The sequence below is a fragment of the Heterodontus francisci genome, chromosome 12 (genome assembly GCF_036365525.1).
Source record: "Heterodontus francisci isolate sHetFra1 chromosome 12, sHetFra1.hap1, whole genome shotgun sequence".
Lineage (NCBI taxonomy): Eukaryota > Metazoa > Chordata > Chondrichthyes > Heterodontiformes > Heterodontidae > Heterodontus > Heterodontus francisci.
Genome location: NC_090382.1, coordinates 80,493,831 through 80,511,906, shown reverse-complemented (window position 1 = coordinate 80,511,906; position 18,076 = coordinate 80,493,831). Strand labels below are relative to the sequence as shown.

General features: G+C 43.0%; 1 protein-coding gene across 3 annotated transcripts in view; it reads left to right on the top strand.

The window, feature by feature from the left end:
- The first annotated feature begins 518 nt into the window (after positions 1–518).
- Positions 519–18,076, top strand: part of cyp2u1 (cytochrome P450, family 2, subfamily U, polypeptide 1) — a 32,526-nt gene continuing 14,968 nt past the window's right edge. For all 3 annotated transcript variants that reach the window (XM_068043743.1, XM_068043742.1, XM_068043744.1), the window contains exons 1-3: positions 519–925; positions 13,396–14,031; positions 15,456–15,617. In XM_068043743.1, the coding sequence (XP_067899844.1) occupies positions 553–925; positions 13,396–14,031; positions 15,456–15,617 (1,171 nt within the window). In that variant the 5' untranslated portion in view covers positions 519–552. The remainder of the gene's footprint in view (positions 926–13,395; positions 14,032–15,455; positions 15,618–18,076) is intronic.

Genomic DNA, 18,076 nt, shown 5'->3' with positions numbered 1-18,076 from the left:
CAGGTTTGCACTTGCTGCTGTTCAATATTCACTGTATTAACACCTAATCTGTGCTAATGTTTTGTCTTTCAACACACCATTAACATATTGTTTGCCTTTGCTCCGTGACCTTTTGGTCAGCTATGTGGCCTGGTCCAATCTCGACCTCCTTTGTTATCTCTTGCCCCACCCCCACCTCACTTGTTTATAACCTTTGACATTTCTAATATTTGTCAGTTCAGAAGAAGAAGGGTCACTGACTCGAAACGTTAACTCTGCTTCTCTTTCCACAGATGCTGCCAGACCTGCTGAGTGGTTCCAGCATTTCTTGTTTTTATTTCAGATTTCCAGCATCTGCAGTATTTTGCTTTAATTTACTCCACATATAGTCCAAGTTATTTTACTTTGGTAGGTTTACTTTTTGTAAATTAGTTCTTCGTCAATTGTGCCCACTTAGTTGTTGTTTGTTGATACTGTGGGGATAACCCCAGTGTCTCCTGATGGAGGAAAGGCATCTTTGCACTTTGACCTCGGCCTGCGCTGACGTCACGAGCGGAGCCAGGCGTCGGCGACATGGAGGCGGCTGGGGAGGCCGGTGACTGCCTAGTGGTCACCCTGATAATGCTCGCTGCTCTCTTCCTGACCCGCTACTTCATGAACCGAAAAAGCCGGGGCCGGATCCCCGCCGGCCCGCCCTGCTGGCCCCTGATCGGTTCGCTGCCCACCTTGGCCTGGAGGCCGGGCTCCGGGGCCCAGCTCCCGCCGCATCTGCAGCTCACCGCCCTGGGCAAGGCGTATGGCGACATTTGCAGCTTGTACCTGGGCAGCCGGCTCCTGGTCGTGCTCAATGGCTTCCAAACGGTCAAAGATGCGCTTCAGCACAACGCGGAGGTGTTTTCCGACAGACCCACCATCCCTCTGATCACCATCATAACCCAGCGCAAAGGTTAGAGTACCAACTGACTAAATGGAGTGCCAGTGGGTGACTGTACCAACTGACTAAATGGAGTGCCAGTGGGTGACTGTACCAACTGATTAAATGGAGTGCCAGTGGGTGACAGTGTAGCAGCTGATTACACAGACTGCCAGTGGGTGACAGTGTACCAGCTGATTAAACGGAGTGCCAATGGGTGACAGTGTACCAACTGACTAAATGGAGTGCCAGTGGGTGACTGTACCAACTGACTAAATGGAGTGCCAGTGGGTGACAGTGTACCAGCTGATTAAATAGACTGCCAGTGGGTGACTGTACCAACTGATTAAACAGACTGCCAGTGGGTGACAGTATACCAGCTGATTAAATGGAGTGCCAGTGGGTGACAGTGTACCAGCTGATTAAATGGAGTGCCAGTGGGTGACAGTACCAGCTGATTAAACAGACTGCCAGTGGGTGACACAGTACCAACTGATTAAGTATCTAGACAATGGCAGTGGATGACAGGGTATCAACCAGTTAAATAGAGAGCATGCCAGTCAATGATAGTACCAGCCAATTCAAGATTGTAGTAGTGGATGACAGTGTACCAGCCAGTTAAATAGAGAGAGACGCCATAGATGACATAGTACTACTTGGTTAAAGAAAGAGTGTTCCAGTGGATGATTCGGTACCAGTCGATTAAATCGAGAAAAGCAAAATACTGTAGATGCTGGACTTCTGAAATAAAAACAGAAAATGCTGGAAATACTCTAAGTCACGCAGCATCTGTGGAGAGAGAAGGGAAGTTGACGTTTCAGGTAAATGATCTATTATCAGAAGTGGAAAAAGTTAGGAATGTAACGAATTTTAAGCAAGTACAGATGCAAAGAAAGGAGAGGGGGAGGAAAGAACAAAACAGAAGGTCTGAGAGGGTGAAAGGCAAGAGAGACTAAATGACAAAGAAATGATAGTGCAAGGCAAAGGCGGTGGTATGGGACAAGTAAAGACACAAAAGGTTGGTCTAGCGGAGCTGTGAATGGCATAATCATTGCCAACAGCGGCTGTCCAAAAAAGGGAGCAATGGTTGTGATCAGAAATTGTTGAACTCAGTCTTTGGAAGGCTGTAAAGTGCTTAATCAAAAGATTATATTCTATTCCTCGAGCTCTGTTGAGTTCCATTAGAACAGTGTAGCAGGTCAAGGACAGAAAGGTCAGAGTGGGAGTGAGACGGGGAATTAAAATGACAGGCAATTGGAAGATCAGGGTTATGCTTGCGGACTAAGCTGAAGTGTTCTGCAAAGCAATCACCCAACCTGCGTTTGGTCTCCCCAGTGTAGAGGAAACTGCATTGTGAGCAACGAATACAGTATACTAAATTGAAAGACGTACAAGTAAATTGCTGGTTCGTCTGGCATGTTGAATGTGGAGGCGGTTGGGATGGAAGGTGAAGACAAGGGAATATATAATTCTGGAAGCAAGGGGAAGGGTCAAGAACAGAAGTGCAGGGAATGGGGCAAACTGGGTCGAGGGCCCTGCTAACCAAATTAAATAAAATGCCAGTGGATAAAGTACCAACTGGCTAAATATTAAGATAATGCAATGGATGAGAGTAATAAATAGTTGAATTTAGAAAGTAATACAGTGTATGGTTCAGACGACTTAACAAACCCACTTTTGTGCCATAGGATATTTGAACCCGAAATTGATTGAATGGCAGTTTTGCAATACACGTCCACCTCTTCAGTATCTTCGTATATGGACTAGTATGTGTACAAGTGGTAGAACTATGTCCACACAGAAGCCTTATAATAGACATAAGCACACATAAACGTTGAGTACCCATCATGGTGTGTATACGAAATAAAAACAAGAAATGCTGGAAATACTCAGCAGGTCTGGCAGCCGCTGTGGAGAGTGAAGCAGAGTTAATGTTTCAGGTCAGTGACCCTTCTTCAGAACTAGCAGATATTAGAAATGTGAAAGGTTTTAAGCAAGTAAAGCGGGGGTGGGGCAAGAGATAACAAAGAGGAAGGTGTAGATAGGACAAGGTCACGGAGATTAACCGACCAGAAGGTCATGGAGCAAAGGCAAACAATATGTTAGTGGTGTGTTGAAAGACAAAGCATTAGTAAAGATAATCCGTCCTCTCAGGTCTAATCCCGACATTGTCATCACACCTGCAGATAAGGGTGGTGCTGTGGTTGTCTGGCGTACCGACCTCTACCTTGTAGAGGCTCAGCGCCAACTTTGACACTTCTTCCTACCTCCCCCTGGACCGTGACCCCACCACCGTATATCAAGTGACTGTCCACAGGACTGTCACTGACCTCATCTTCTCTGGAGATCTTCCCTCTACAGCTTCCAACCTCACAGTCCCGCAACCCCGAACAGCCCGTTTCTCCCTCCTTCCCAAAATCCACAAAAAGGACTGTCCCGGCAGACCCATTTTGTCAGCCTGCTCCTGCCCCACTGAACTTATTTCTTCCTATCTTGACCCTATCTTTTCTCCGCTGGTCCAGTCTCTTCCTACCTAGATCCGTGACTGTTCTGACACCCTATGCCATTTTGACAATTTCAGGTTTCTTGGCCCCAATCGCCTTCTTTTCACTATGGACGTCCAATCTCTCTACACCTCCATCCCCCACCAGGACAGTTTGAGGGCTCTCCGCTTCTTCCTTGAACAGCGGTCCAACCAGTCCCCATCCATCGCCACCCTCCTCTGCCTGGCTGAACTTGTTCTCACATTGAACAAATTCTCCTTCAACTCCACTCACTTCCTTCAAGTAAAAGGTGTTGCTATGGGTACCCGCATGGGTCCTAGTTATGCCTGTCTTTTTGTGGGACATGTCGAACATTCCTTGTTCCAGTCCTACTCAGGCCCCCTCCCCCAGCTCTTTTTCCAGTACATTGATGACTGTATCAGTGCCGTTTACTGCTCCCACCCCGAATTGGAAAACTTTATCAACTTTGCTTCTAATTTCCACCCTTCTCTCACCTTTATATGATCCATCTCCGACAGTTCTCTTCCCTTCCTCGACTTCTCTGTTTCCATCTCTGGGGATAGGCTGTCTACTAATATCTATTATAAGCCCACCGACTCCCACAGCTACCTTGACTACACATCTTCACACCCTGCCCCATGTCAGGACTCCATTCCATTCTCCCAGTTTCTCCGTTTCCGATGCATCTGTTCTGATAGTGCTACCTTCCATGACAGCGCTTCTGATGTGTCTTCCTTTTTCCTCAACCGAGGATTCCCCCCCCCTCACTGTGGTTGACAGGGCCCTCAACCCTGTCCGGCCCATTTCCCGCACCTCTACCCTTGCCCCTTCCCCTCCCTCCCAGAACCGTGACAGGGTTCCCCTTGTCCTCACTTTCCACCCCATCAGCCTCCATATCTAAAGGATCGTCATCTGCCATTTCCACCATCTCCAGCGTGATGCCACTACCAAACGCATCTTCCCCTCCCTTCCCCTGTCAGCATTCCGAAGGGATCGTTTCCTCTGCGACACCCTGGTCCACTCTTACATTACCCCCACCACCTCGTCCCCTTCCCCTGCAATCACAGGAGGTGTAATACCTGCCCATTTACCTCCTCTCTCTTCATTATCCCAGGCCCCAAACATTCCTTTCAGGTGAAGCAGTGATTTACTTGTACTACTTTCAATGTAGTATGCTGTATTTGTTGCTCACAATGTGGTCTCCTCTACATTGGGGAGACCAAACGCAGACTGGCTGACCGCTTTGCGGAACACCTCCACTCAGTCCGAAAGCATGACCCCGAGCTTCCGGTTGCTTGCCATTGCAACACTCCCCCCTGCTCTCATCTCTGATCTGGGATTGCTGCAGTGTTCCAGTGATCATCAACACAAGCTTGAGGAATGGCATCTCATTTACCGATTAGGCACACTACAGCCTGCTGGACTGAACATTGAGTTCAATAATTTCAGAGCATGACGGACCCCCCATTTTACTTATGCTTTTAGTTATTTTTTATTTATTTTTTATTTTTTTGTGTTTATTTTATTTTATCTTTGTCTGTTCAGTTTGCCTACCCACTTTTTTCATGTTTGTGTTTGTGGCTGTTCAGTTTTCAGTCCATTAACACCCCATTTTTACTATTGCTTTGTCTTTCAACGTACCATTAACATATTGTTTGCCTTTGCTCCATGACCTTCTGAGCGGTTATTCTCTGTTATTCCAGCATTTCTTGTTTTTATTTCAGATCTCCAGCATCCGCAGTATTTTGCCTTTATTATGGTGTTTATACGGTTTGGGGAAGCTGTCCCTAATGAGGATATGTTGAATGTTTGACATTGCTTGTGGATGAAATAAATACAATGGACTGTTACAAAATAATATGTATTTAGATAGACATGATAAGAAGTGAAATTTCTCAACAAAAAACTGCAATTGTCCATTTTCCTCTGCAATTACTGACTTGTTAACAAAATTGCATTCTCAAAAAACCTTGAAGAGGGAAGGGTCTCTGGATTTTGTTAGTGGTTTGTAATTGGAGAAAAATTCTCTTACAAAGGAGAATTTCACCCCACAGTCAGTATGTAATTTTAATAAAGTTAGTCATGAATCTTGTACATCATTCCATATTCCAAATACAAACAAGGGATTAATGTTTTCCAAATTGTTAACATCTACATTGCCAGCTGACTTCTAACAGTTCTAGCAGATGATTGTGCATTCCTTTTTGTACAGTATGCTGTCACTCTTTAGGGAATACTTAAGAAAAGAAAGAGTGAAACAGAACAGAAACAAAAAGTGACTTAAAAACAACAAAGGAAGCTGAGGGAGAAACAATAAGTGACAAATGTTGCATTACTTGATTTTCTCTGCAAGACAAGCTTTTCATCTCAGCTTTGTAACCATGAGAAGGTACCAAGTGGAAGTCCAAGGATTTCCTAACCTGGAAAGGCAGAAACTAGAAAGAAGGGTCATTGCTAGTGGCATTTCTGTACCTCTGCTCCTGTCTATGCAGGAGAACTGAAATGAAAGCAGAAATTGCCAGAAACACAGTCAGCTTGCCAGTTCTAAAATGGTTGCAGCAGAAAATACTGTACGCTTCAATTAAATTGAAACCACAAAAGGCGAGAACAGTGAGCAATGTTCACTTAAGAAGACATAAAAAACTGGGAGGTAGAGAGACAACACAAGGAAAGGTCCTCAAAGGGACAAAAAAACACAGCAAAAGCCCCTTCCCCCCCAACCAAAAAACCCAAAACGTAAAAATAAGAAAAAAAAACTCCAGTGGCTTCCCCACATAAACCTTAAGGGAAAAAAGTTGCCCTCACCCACCTCCTGCCTCAAAAATATTGACTGGTTCCTGAAAAATCAAAATTGATAAAGACTAGTGCTGTATAAAATCACAGGGTAATTTACAGAACAGATTAGAATCAATTTCTTGTGAAACCAATTCTGTAATGACTCGATGTAATAATAGTTAGAAGACATTTAGTTTCACAGTATTGTGGGGGCAGATTCCAGTCATAGCTAGAACTGTTTCTTCATCCAGTAGACATACGAGTCACGAGCCATGTCACTGCTCAGCCTGGTTGCTAAGCGTGGTATTTGATAAAGGCTACCTCTCCCTGTGTGGTTGAAAAAAGGGCTGAAAGTGGCATGTCACACAGCACTGTGGCTTTGAACAAATGGACAATTGGAAGAGAGTCAAGGTGTAGGGATGATGCAAAGGCATGTTGGAAATAAAGGGCGTAACATTGTGCTATCTGTAGAATTGTTTTGTGGTTTGGTGGGACAGCATAATGCACGAACATGCTACACAGTGAAGTGTTAAGTCATAAAGTTATAGTTTGGGCTAGCTCCTAACTTTAACTCATAACAAAATGGCCCTTTTCATAAGCAGACTGAGTATCCTACAAATCAAAATCTTTTCCATTATCTATGGATAGCATGGCATGGGACTTGATTATATAATTTTGGCTGACACTTTTGGACCGTACTGAGGGAGGTGCCATCTTTTGGTTGAGATGTTCAACTGAAGTTGTATCAGCCTGCCCATGTGCATTTATAAAGGTTTCATGGAGTGATGTGAAGAAGAGCAGGAAGGTGTCCTGGTGTCCAGGCCTATATTTCTTTAGGCAGCATACAGTGGATGCTGGAAATCTGAAATATAAACAGAAATTAGTGGAAATATTCAGCAGGTCAGGCATCTGCTAAGGAGAGAGAAACAGAGTTAACGTTTCAGAACAATAACATTTCATCAGATATATTTTTCAATATCGACTTTTGCAGTATTTTAGTGGAGTCAAGGGGAGCACTATTGCTCCTTATTCCACAGAAACAAAACTATAAATAAGTTAGTTACAACTTCATAGGCCATCTCCAGTTGTTCCTTTATGGTCTGCTGGTTAGACTGCTGTGGACCCCAAAAAACTGAGTGGTGCATGCTGTTCCCAGCTGATAACGTATTTCAAGCAGGGTTCTAAAACAGGCAATAGGACCTTAATTTGCACTTTCAAGGTGCATAACACCGATTTCAGGCAGATGCCCTGAACACTTGGAAGTCGCTGGCTTCCAGTTTGGAAGCCTGTGTAGTTCTGGATAGGATTTGGATACAAGAAATATTTTTGTTTAAAATAATGGGGTGACAAGACCAATTTCATCCCCACTATTTCCCTAATTTGTTTCCAACATGCAAGGGGCAAATTATATCCATGAAGACACTTTTAAAAGATAATCAGGTAATAGTTTTGCAACAATCAACTCTTATGGTGTCATTATTGAGATAACTGCTTTTGTTGGAACACTTTCAGTTCCTGTCCATCAGTTTGTGAATCACTTGTATCTGAACTCACGTGTTGTCTGGTGTGACGTGAGTTCCCTGAGCTTTAGCTAGTTCAGTGCAGTTCACACTAGACAGAATTCTTTGATCAAAAGCAAAATACTACAGATGTTGGAAATATGAAATAAAAAACAGAAAATGCTTGAGATACTCAGTAAGTCAGGCAGCAACTGTGAAGATAAGGTGCCACACAAGAGGTTATTACACAAAATTAGGAGTCATGGGATTGGGGGTAACAGATTAGCATGGATTGTGGATTCATTAATGTATAGAAAGCAGAGAGTAGGAATAAACGGGACATTTTGGGTTGGCAGGCTGCAAATAGCAGTGGACCTCAAGGATCAGTACTTGGGCTTCAGCTATTTACAATCTATTTTTACTTAGATAACTGGACTGAGTAATGTATCCAAGTTTGCTGACGGTGCAATGTTAGATGGGGAAGTAAGTGGTGAGGAGGACACAAGCTTCAGAAAGATATACACAGGTTGGGTGAGTGGGCAATGGGAAAATGGCAGATGGAATACAATGTGGCAAAGTGTGAAGTTATCCACTTTGGTAGGAAAGATAAAACAATATTTTTTGAAAGGTGAGAGACTGGGAAATGTTTGCATTCAGAGGGACCTGGGTGTCCTTGTACATGAATCACAGAAAGTTAAGCAATTAAGAGGGCAAGTTGTATGTTAACTTTTGTAACAAAGAGATTGGAGTATAAAGGTAAAGTATTAGAACAATTATACCGGGTATTGGTGAGGCCACAGCTAGAGTACTGTGTGCAGTTTTGAACACTTACTTAAGGAAGGACATAGTTGCCCTAGAGGGTGTGGAGCAAAGGTTCACTAGACTGGTTCCTAGGATGAGGGGATTGACCTGTGATAAAAGATTGAATAGACCAGGCCTGCATTTCTCTGGAGTTTAGAAGAATGAGGATGATCTAATTGAAACAGTCCTTAAGCGACTTGACAGGGTATGTGCAAAGAAAATGTTTTCTTTGGATGGGGAATTTAGAACATGGGGTCACAGTCTCCGAATAAGGGGTCAGCCATTTAGCACTGCGATGAGGAGAAATTTATTTTTCCAAACAGTTGTGAATCTTTGGAATTCTCCACCTGAGAGAGCTGTGGATGCTCAGCGGCTAAGTATATTCAAGACAGGAAAATAGATTTTTGAATATTAAGGGAATTAAGGGATATGGGGAGAGCGTGAGAAGGTGGAGTTAAGATAGAAGATCAGCGATGATCTTGTTGAATGACGGAGCAGGCTCGAAGGGCCAAATGGCCTACTGCAGCTCCTGTTTCTTATGAGTTAATGTTTCTGGTCGATGGCCTTTCGTCAGAACTCTTGATCACTTGTACTCTGTGAGATATTTTGTAGGGAACCCTCTGAATCCTTGCAATTTTGAGCCCTTGAAACCTCCAAATGCAAAGATCTTCATCACAGAGATGATGAGCAAATAAAATACCCTTCCTTTTAAAATGGGAGAGTGAATTGTAAATAATCACCCATAGCTACCGTTATGCACCTCCCAGCAAATTTCAAGGCTGTACTGTAGATGGCTCGAGAGCAACTTCCATGCCCACCTTCTTGTTCAGTGCAAAGCAAGTATAGCGAGAAAGGAGATGAGAAAATAGATTATTAACAACTTGCATTTGTACAGTACCTTTAACATAGTAAAATGTCCCAAAGCACTTCACAGCAGTGATTATCAAAACACAACTTGACACTGAGCCACTTAGCAAGATTAGGACAGGTTACCAAAAGCTTGATGAAAGATTTAGGTTTTAAGGAGCATCTTAAAGGCAGAGAGAGAGAGGTAGATATCCAGAGAGCTTTAGGGAGGTAATTCCAGAGTTTAGGGTCTGGACAGCTGAATGCATAGCCATAACTGCTGGAACAAAGAAAATCATGGATGCCCAAGATGACAGAATTGGAGGAGCGCGGAGATCTCAGAGGCTAGGAAGAAGTTACAGAGATAGGGAGGAACAAGGTCACAGAGGGATTTGAAACCAAAGATGAGAATTTTTAAATTGAGGCATTGCCAGGCTGGAACCAGTTGTAGTCTACTTCTACTGAGATAGTCTGCTGAGTGCAGGGGTGATTGGTGAATGGGACTTGGTGCGAGTTAGGATTTTGGATGAACTCAAGGCTGGTTAGCTCAGTTGGCTATGTGGCTAGCGTGTGGTTCAGAATAACACCAACAGTGTGGGTTCGATCCCTGCTCCAGCTGAGGTAAACTTGGGGACCTGCCTCTTTGCCCTACCCCTGTTGGCAGAATATGGATGTTAATCCATGATGTTGACACAACCAAAACAGAAGTTTACAGAGGGAGTAAGGTGGGAGGCTGACCAGGAGAATATTAGAATAGTAGTGTTTAAAGGTAATAAGGACATGGATGAGGGTTACAACAGCAGATGGATGAGACAACAAAGTTGAAAGCAGGCAGTCTAGTGATACTAGTTCATAAGATGCTATGGGTTTGCAGTTATAAAATGTGCGGTGAGCTATGAACAGTTACTTTTAGCTTTGACATACTTTGGAATCTGAGGTATATGCAGTTGTTTGGTGCTGTTGTATTAGATGAAAATAATACTGATCATGCCCCATGATCTCCTTTCACATGGTATCATGATTTTTAAAAAATTCATTCATGGGATGTGGTAAGGCCAGCATTTATTGCCCTTGAGAAGGTTGTGGGGAGCCGCCTTCTTGAACCACGGCAGTCGTGTGATGTAGGTACTCCCACAGTGCTGTTAGGCAGGAATTTCCAGGAATTTTGCCCATAGACGATGAAGGAATGATGATATGTTTCCAAGTCAGGATTGTGTGTGACTTGGAGGGAAAATTGCAGGTCATGGTGTTCCCGTGCACCTGCTGCCCTACTAGGCACTAAAGGTCACTGGTTTGGGAAGTACTGTTGAAGAGCCTTGGCAATTTGCTGCAGTGCATCTTGTAGATGATGCACACTACAGCCACGGTGTGCAGGTGGTGGAGGGAGTGAATGTTGAAGGTGGTGGATGGGATTCCAGTCTAGTGGGCTGCTTTGTCCTGGTGTTAGGTGCTTTGAGCTTTGTTGGAGTGGCATTCATCTCAGCAAATGGAGAGTATTCCATCACATTCCTGACTTGAGCCTTGTAGATTTTTAGTTATTTTTATTTTTTATTTAGAGATACAGCACTGAAACAGGCCCTTCAGCCCACCGAGTCTGTGCCGACCATCAACCACCCATTTATACTAATCCCATATTCCTACCACATCCCCACCTGTCCCTATATTACCCTACCACCTACCTATACTAGGGGAAATTTATAATGGCCAATTTACCTATCAACCTGCAAGTCTTTTGGCTGTGGGAGGAAACCGGAGCACCCGGTGAAAACCCACGCACACACAGGGAGAACTTGCAAACTCCACACAGGCAGTACCCAGAATTGAACCCGGGTCGCTGGAGCTGTGAGGCTGCAGTGCTAACCACTGCGCCGCCCATAGATGGTCGAAGGGCTTTGAGAAGTGAAGAGGTGAGTCACTTGCTGTATAATAACCAATCTTTGACCTGCTTTTGTAGCCACAGTAGTTATTTGGCTGGTCCACTTAAGTTTCTGGTCAGTGGTGACACCTAGGAAGTTAATAGTGGAGAATTTGGTTATGGTAATGCCACTAAATGTTTACGGAAGGTGGCTAGACTCCTTGTTGGACATTTTAATTTATGTTCCACTTAAACAGCCCAAGTTTGAATGTTATCCTGCTCTTTCTGCATGTGGGCACAGACTGCTTCGTTATCTGAGGAGTTGCAAATAGAACTGAACACTGTTCAACCATCAGCGAACATCACACTTCTGACCTTAAGATGGACGGAAGATAATTGATGAAGCAGCTGAAGGTGGTTGGGCCTAGGATACTGCCCTGAGGAACTCCTGTAGCAGTGTACTGGGGCTGAAATGACTGGCCTCCAACAACCATCTTTCATTGTGCTAGGTATGTCTCTAACCAGTGCAGGGGTTTCCCCCTGATTCCCATAGACTTCAGTTTTACAAGGGCTTCTTTTTGCCACAGTCAAATGCTGCTTTGATGTCAAGGGCAGTCACGCTTACCTCTGGCAGTTCCAAGGCTGTTATGAGGCCTGGAGTCAAGTGGTCCTGACAGAACCCAAACTGAGCATCAGTGAACGGTATTGGTGAGTAATTGCTACTTGATAGCCCTTCCAACATTTTGTTGATGATTGAGAGTAGACTTATTGACTGGATTGCATTTGTTCTGCTTTTTGTGACCAGTACATACCTGGACATACCTGTGTTGCAGCTGTACTGGAACAGCTTGGCTAGAGGCGCAGCTAGCTCTGGAGCAAATGTCTTCGGTAATACAGCCAGGATGTTGTTGGGGCCCACAGCCTTTTCTGTATCCAGTGCACTCATTGATTTTTGATATTATGTGGAATGAATCAAATTGACTGAAGGCTGGCTTCTGTGATGGTGGGGGCCTCAAGAGGAGGCCATGAGAGATCATCCACTCAGTACTCTGTCTATGACTGGAATTTTAATGGATCTGGAGCTGTAAGTGTACCAAAAAAACACACTATAATGGAAATGTTAACAGCTGCCTGATGTGATCCTGGAAAACAGTTCATGATTCATGATGTCAGGAAGCTTGTAACTTGCTTGTCTTTCCAGTTTGTGAATTGTCTCTTCCTAAATCATTAGTGAATGTTTTCTCAAGTCCTGTTGGTTAGCAATTCTTTAAATATTAAAGAGGAAGTGAAAAGAAGAATCACATTATCAAATGTTGTAAAGGGGGGGAGGTATGTGTATATTTAATGGACTCAGTCAGCCCTTGTTTGTTAGAGCTCGGTGTTATCATTTTGGGCAGGACATACCTAATGTAGTCTGTGAATACCTGTGACTTTTCTAATCTCTTGCCCCACCCCCACCTCACTTGCTTATAACCGGTGACTTTTCTAATATTTGTCAGTTCCGATGAAGGGTCAGTGACCCGAAACGTTAACTCTGCTTCTCTTTCCACAGATGCTGCCAGACCTGCTGAGTGGTTCCAGCATTTCTTGTTTTTATACCTAATGTAACGTCCCGTTCGAGTAATGATTGTCGATTGCTGGGGACAACCTCATGCATAATGTCATTAAAGAAGGACTTTTTCACAAAATATCTGTTCCCAAGTTTCCCTTAAACTGCAGTTATAAAACAACATGAAGTGCAACTGAGCGATATGGATCAGTGCATAGGCATCTGGCTTCAGAACAATTAAGATGATGTAACCATTTAGAACAATACAGATTCTCTTTAAAGTAATAAATAGGTACTGGGCGGCACAGTGGCGCAGTGGTTAGCACTGCAGCCTCACAGCTCCAGGGACCCGGGTTCGATTCTGGGTACTGCCTGTGTGGAGTTTGCAAGTTCTCCCTGTGTCTGCGTGGGTTTTCTCCGGGTGCTCCGGTTTCCTCCCACAAGCCAAAAGACTTTCAGGTTGGTAGGTAAATTGGCCATTATAAATTGTCACTAGTATAGGTAGGTGGTAGGGAAATATAGGGACAGGTGGGGATGTTTGGTAGGAATATGGGATTAGTGTAGGATTAGTATAAATGGGTGGTTGATGGTCGGCACAGACTCGGTGGGCCGAAGGGCCTGTTTCAGTGCTGTATCTCTAATCTAATCTAATCTACTCGTGTGATTATTTTCAGGAATAGTCTTTGCACCATATGGCTTGGTCTGGAAGCAACAAAGAAGATTTTGCCTCTCGACACTAAGACACTTTGGTTTCGGGAAGCTTGATTTAGAGCCTAAAATCATAGAGGAACTGCAGTTTGTGAAGTCAGAGTTTTCCAAATCAGTGGGTACAGCCTTCTCTCCATTTCATGTCATTAACAATGCTGTGTCTAACATCATTTGCTCAATGTGCTTTGGGAAACGGTTTGACTACGATGATGAGGAATTTAGAACCATGCTGAGTCTAATTGTCCGAGGGATGAAATTAGCATCAAACAGCCCTGCAATGCTCATCAATGTAATTCCTTTACTTCAGTATTTACCTTTTGGGCCTTTCAAGGAGATTGGCCAAACAGTAAAAGAGGTAACCACCTTCCTGAAAAACATAATTTCTCAGCACCGAAAGACTATGGACCCTGAAAACCCACGTGATTTTATTGATTTTTATCTGAAAGAAGTAGACCATGAAATACAAAGAAACCAAAATACAAGCTTCAGTGAAGATTATTTATTTTATATAATTGGGGATCTCTTTGTAGCAGGGTCAGACACGACATCCAATACTGTGTTGTGGGCTATTCTCTTCATGGCTGCATATCCAGAAATTCAAGGTACATAACTGATTCAACATGCTTAAATCAAGTGATCATTGGGTAGGGTTTGTAAATATTGGCATGGTTGGAAAGATCCTATTTATTATGTGCAAGTAACACAGTGATGCTTTTCAATTCATATGAACACTTGCTCAACTCTAAAGGTGGCAGAGTGCATTGATACTCCTCTGCGTCATGAACTACATGAACGCTTGCTAATTTCCCCACAAATTGTTTTCAAACTCTAGAGCAGAGATCTTAAAATCGATATTTGGTGTTTCCCCATGGAGAGAGGGGGACAGTGAGGGAATGAACCAGATACTGACTGCTCAAGCTTTGCTATTGGCTTACTTAAAAGTGGCAATAATGGAGTCCAGAGGTCAACACCACCCATTTTGAGGGATTAATGTGGGGAGGGAAGCCTTATAGAATAGGAGAAAACAATATATTTTAAAAGATAGGAAAGAAATCATTGGGCGTTACGAGGGATCTCATTTAAGATTTGGCCAATTTGAGCAATTTATGACTCTGACCTAAACTTTAAATTTACTCCAAGAATTGTAGCAATGTTAATTTCTTCCTTCCAAAACAACATATACAAGACTTGCAGGGGCCCAGCATTTAAGGAAATATTTTGTTGAGATTGATGAAGGGAATCTTTGAGAAGCAAATTGATAAAAGAGAACTGATAGACCTGACAGGTTTTGGATACTCATGTAATGGGACAATGCTGACAACTAGGTCATGACAACTGAACAATTTCCATACAATCCCGAATGTTATACCCAAAAATAACAAACATAGTTGGTTGTCCTTAATTAAACTCTAGAACTTGGGCGGCGCAGTTGTTAGCACCGCAGCCTCACAGCTCCAGTGACCCGGGTTCAATTCTGGGTACTGCCTGTGTGGAGTTTGCAAGTTCTCCCTGTGTCTGCGTGGGTTTCCTCCGGGTGCTCCGGTTTCCTCCCACATGCCAAAAGACTTTCAGGTTGATAGGTAAATTGGCCATTATAAATTGCCCCTAGTATAGGTAGGTGGTAGGGCAATATAGGGACAGGTGGGGATGTGGTACGAATATGGAATTAGTGTAGGATTAGTGTAAATGGGTGGTTGATGGTCGGCACAGACTCGGTGGGCCGAAGGGCCTGTTTCAGTGCTGTATCTCTAACTAACTGTTTGTAAAAACCCTTTTAGCTGTTAGAATCAGTTATTTTGTGTAGAACCTATTCTTAAATCATCATGTCATCATGACATTCTGCTCCAGTAATGTCATGAATTATTAAATACTGTTCCCAATCTACTCCCATTCATAATCTGACTGGAACAGAGCTTTATGACATCATACACAAAAAGTCTGCTCCCAGACTGTCTGTAGCTAGGTATTCTAATGCAAGGCGTGATCGAACATTCTGTAAGCAAGCCCTTATTTCCTCTTTTTGTAGAAAAGGTTCACAGAGAGATCAGTGCTATTGTTGGTGAGTCTCGACCTCCTTCTATCAAAGACAAACTTCACATGCCTTTCACGGGAGCAACAATAATGGAAATTCAGCGGATGACCACGGTGGTTCCTCTTGCCATTCCACATATGGCATCAGAAACAGTTGGTAAGGGTGCTGCCAAATTAGCAATTATTTTACAGGAAGGCTCAAAAATGTGCTGCTGGAGATATTCATGAAAGAGCTACTATATTTTATGTTCAAATAGGGGCAGACTTAACCAAATTATGTTCTATTTGCCACACTTTTACATTATTAATCTGACGAAAACCGACTAGACACGTGCAAAATGATTACAAGAATGACTGTCTCTCTCACTGTCTGGCCCCAATTCTAAACTCTGCCCCCAACAGTGGAAAATGGGGGTTAGCAGTTTAAGTGAGGGTGGTGGCATACCCATTCTGATCCTGCTGCCTCCCCACCATGATCCCATATTAACCTGCTCCTTTGAGCAGGCAAGCAGGACACTCCTGCTGGAAGGCAGCAGGGTACTTATTTAAGTATGCAGATTGGATCTGATGATGTCATCAGGACCTGATTTGCAAATTTAGTTGGAGGCCAGACTGGCCAGGTGATGGATCGTGGGCAAAAAGAGGACCCAGCAAGGCAAGTTTTCTTGTAGGAATTTCTAATGTCCAAAATAAAATGTTTAATATAAGATATAGAGTCATAGAGTTATACAGCACAGAAACAGGCCCTTCGGCCCATCGTGTCCATGCCGGCCGTCAAGCACCTTTCTATTCTACTCCCATTTTTCAGCACTTGGCCTGTAGCCTTGTATGCTATGGCGTTTTAAGTGCTCATCTAAATACTTCTTAAAAAGGCACACTTCAGAATAATTAAACTTACCTATGTAGATGTATTTTGAGCCTTTTAATAGCTTCATTAACGTTTTTGTTTCAGGGTCTTAGCAGCTCTCAAAAGCTTAGGCTTGAAGTTGATATTTTGCCCTGGACTATCACTTCTGTCAGCTTCAGGGAGGTGGCAGTCTGAGCATGTGAAGAACTTCCCATCATGGGTCAGTGGAATAACTGGCATTTTGTTTACTTGCTGAAAGGCTAAATTTTCTCAGTGCAGGAAAGAAATTTTCAGTTTCTTTCTAAATGAATTGAAAGCTAGCTGTAGAGTTAATTTTTCAGGTAAGTTTTCAGTTATTTGTTTAGCTCAGAGAAACAGACAGAAAGAACCCATGATATTTATTTGTCTTAACTTTTGTTTCTCCAAACAAGAACAAATTAATTTATTTCAATGAAGCAATTTTGAAATCTTCCCAGGTAAACACAAAAGGCTTTAATTACTACAGTCTATGTTTCCTTGGTAGATAATGTGAACATTTCAGTTAGTTGCTTCTGTACTATCTATCAGCATGTAGTAGGTTAGCAAAAACGATCTGCCTCTTGCATTCTAAAGGTTTTTTAATTGCCCATTGCCCAACTTTTCACATTTCTGACTGTCAACTACTCTGGATGTGCCCTTTATCCACCCTTCACACTATTTACTCAGTTCTCAACTGCTCCAGCTCTAACTAATTTCTTAATACCCCCATGCTCATTAACTTCCCCAAGTACTCCCCTCCCAGTTACTGTTAATGCTACAAATGTTCACTTGCCCTACCCATGAGCCCAACTTCAGCAAACCACACCCCACTCCAAGTACTCACAATACCACCCCCTCCCCACACCAATATGCTGTACTTATATTACTCAGTGTGCTTTCCTGCATCTTTACTGCTCACTTATCTGCTGTAAATAACCACTTCTCCCAAACCCTTAAACAGTCCTCAACATTCCAAAAATATGCACTATTACCCACACTGCTCTCTTTGACTCATCTTGAATCCACTCTTGAATCCTTACAAATCAACCCCTCTTTCCCAAGCAATGTATCTGCTAATTGATCATAATGCTACATCAGATTCACTCCCGTATCAACAGTGTCCTCCAACTTCTGAAGTGCAGTGACACAGGAGATTGTTATGCCAATGTGTTTTGTTGAATGATAATCTTTGGTCCACTGACTGGAGATCTGACTTCATAGTTTTTGAAGAAATTTAAAATGAACATTTTTAAAAAGACAAGCTGCCAGCAAAGTCATCCTTTCAGTTTAAGATGATCACCTAGTTTGCAATACTGTATCCTACATTGCAAAGGACTGTGAGGAGAGAGACGAAATGTCAGCTAATATCCCAGCAAGAACCAAGACCCAGGAAGTTTAAAGGAAGCACCTGTTCTCTCAGCAAGCAGAGAAATACTGCTAACTGCTATAATAAAAGCAAAATACTGCGGATGCTGGAAATCTGAAATAAAAACAAGAAATGCTGGAACCACTCATCAGGTCTGGCAGCATCTGTGGAAAGAGAAGCAGAGTTAACGTTTTGGGTCAGTGACACTTCTTCGGAACTATCAAATATTAGAAATGTCAAAGGTTATAAGCAAGTGAGGCGGGGTGGGGCAAGAGATAACAAAGGAGAAGGTGTAGATTGGATAAGGCCACATAGCTGACCAAAAGGTCATGGAGCAAAGGCAAACAATATGTTAATGATGTGTTGAAAGACAAAGCATTAGTAC